General features: G+C 41.1%; 1 protein-coding gene across 1 annotated transcript in view; it reads right to left on the reverse strand.

The window, feature by feature from the left end:
• Positions 1–899, reverse strand: part of LOC104943296 (glutamate receptor ionotropic, NMDA 2A-like) — a gene marked incomplete at both ends in the record, with an annotated part of 8,585 nt that extends 7,686 nt beyond the window's left edge. The window contains one exon of the mRNA XM_010768648.1: positions 697–899. Within this exon, the coding sequence (XP_010766950.1) occupies positions 697–899 (203 nt within the window). The remainder of the gene's footprint in view (positions 1–696) is intronic.
• Positions 900–1,743: the final 844 nt, after the last annotated feature.

Raw genomic sequence — 1,743 nt, forward strand, 5'->3', positions numbered from 1 at the left:
GACTTGTGAGAAATCTTTCCATTTTCATGAGAGAAAAAGCATTTGAGCTCCATACTGTTTCAGAAATAATCCTTGATGTGGTTTGGAGCATAATATGGCGTTTAATCACGGCAGCGTTTAGCTGAGTATCTGCCGGTAAAATTCTCTTTTTTTTTGTTTTTTTTGTTTTAAAGCTATGGGTCCGGAATCAGCACTTCTCTAACAGGGCTGAAATAGAGGGTTTTGGGGCATGGCTAGAATGGGTGATCTGTTTGGGGGATGGGTACCGAGAATCGGTACTAAGTCAATACAGGTACCTGATTGGACGGTATCGGTATACCGTTAAGCCGCTGAGTTAGCTGCTGCGCACGGGTAATATGTTTTGTTTACCTGGGTGCAGTCTTGCAGGCACATCGCCTTGTCTTTTTTTAGTTTATTAACACCAAATGATTGAAAAGTATCGATAAGAGTATCGAAAAATACCGATACCGATAGAGTACCGGTACCGGTATCGATAAAATCCTAACGATACCCATCCCTAATTAGGAGAATCATATTTTCACACGTTTTTCAGAAAAAGCTACTAAATATATTTGAGTAAAAACTGCAGTATCTTTTTCTTAAATGTAGTGGAATAAAAATAATAAAGAAGCATAAAATGGAAAAAACTCAAGTAAAGACCACCACCACTGCTATAAATAAAGATGGCCGACTCACTCTTTTATGTGTTTCCTGCAGGGCACAGAGTTCCTCATGCAGGTACCAGTGAGCCTTTCTACGTCCTCCACAATAACGAAAGGCTTCTCCTCCAACGTGACGATGGACAGGTGGTTGTCGTCCATCTCGGCGTCACCGATGGAGTTGAAGCGCGGCCAGACCGGGTACTTCAGTGTCAGGCTGCGGTTCTCCAGTTTCCCCATCTGGAAGGAGGGAGAGGAAGGGAGAAAAGACGATGAATTAGTAAAGCTCAATGAGATGGATACTCACTTAAAAACTAGAAAGGTTTAACTAACATTAAAGGCATTTACAGAGAGTGTGGATCTCAGCCAATACTTTACAAATAGTGATCAAGCTGGGAATCAGTCACTTTCTGTAACAGTAGTTGGGGTTTAGACCCATGACATCACATAGAAAAGACAGTCTCTAATTACTCGGCAGATCTAATAGTTACAAGTAGACAGGAAGTGGAAGTGGCGGGAAAAAGTCGTCCACCGCAGTGATGATAACATGGCAGGAAAAAATGCAGTGTGTTACCTTTCTTTACCTGGTAGTTCCTATAACTGCTGTAATCTGTTGCCCAATAACTCAAAGCAGACAGGAAGTGGAGAGGATTACAAATGTAGACACACGTTAACAATTCCTTGTAATGTTACATATGCTGCTTTTTTTTGGAACGAAAACATTGAGATCAGTACACATAATTGATGTGACTACCAGTATGACAACATAACATATTAAAAGCATGGTGTGTAAGGATGCATGAAAAAATGCACACAGGGGGGGACATAAAGTACAGAATGAGCACTAGTGCAAACATATAGGACGAACAGAGAGGGGGTGTGCGAGAAGGATGGGGCCTGTTAATAATTCAGAAAGTTTTCAGAGCTGTGATGTCACAGATTCCCCTATGGATGATCTTGGCCTACCTTCACCTGTGTGTGTGTGTGTGTGTGTGTGTGTGGTGGTGTGGTATTTTGTGCAAAACGCTTCATAGACATGTTTATTATATATCTGAGAACTATAATATATGCCTAAAAATAATAG

Source organism: Notothenia coriiceps, unplaced genomic scaffold (assembly GCF_000735185.1).
Source record: "Notothenia coriiceps isolate Sejong01 unplaced genomic scaffold, NC01 NC01_scaffold00005916, whole genome shotgun sequence".
In the NCBI taxonomy this organism is placed as follows: Eukaryota; Metazoa; Chordata; class Actinopteri; order Perciformes; family Nototheniidae; genus Notothenia; species Notothenia coriiceps.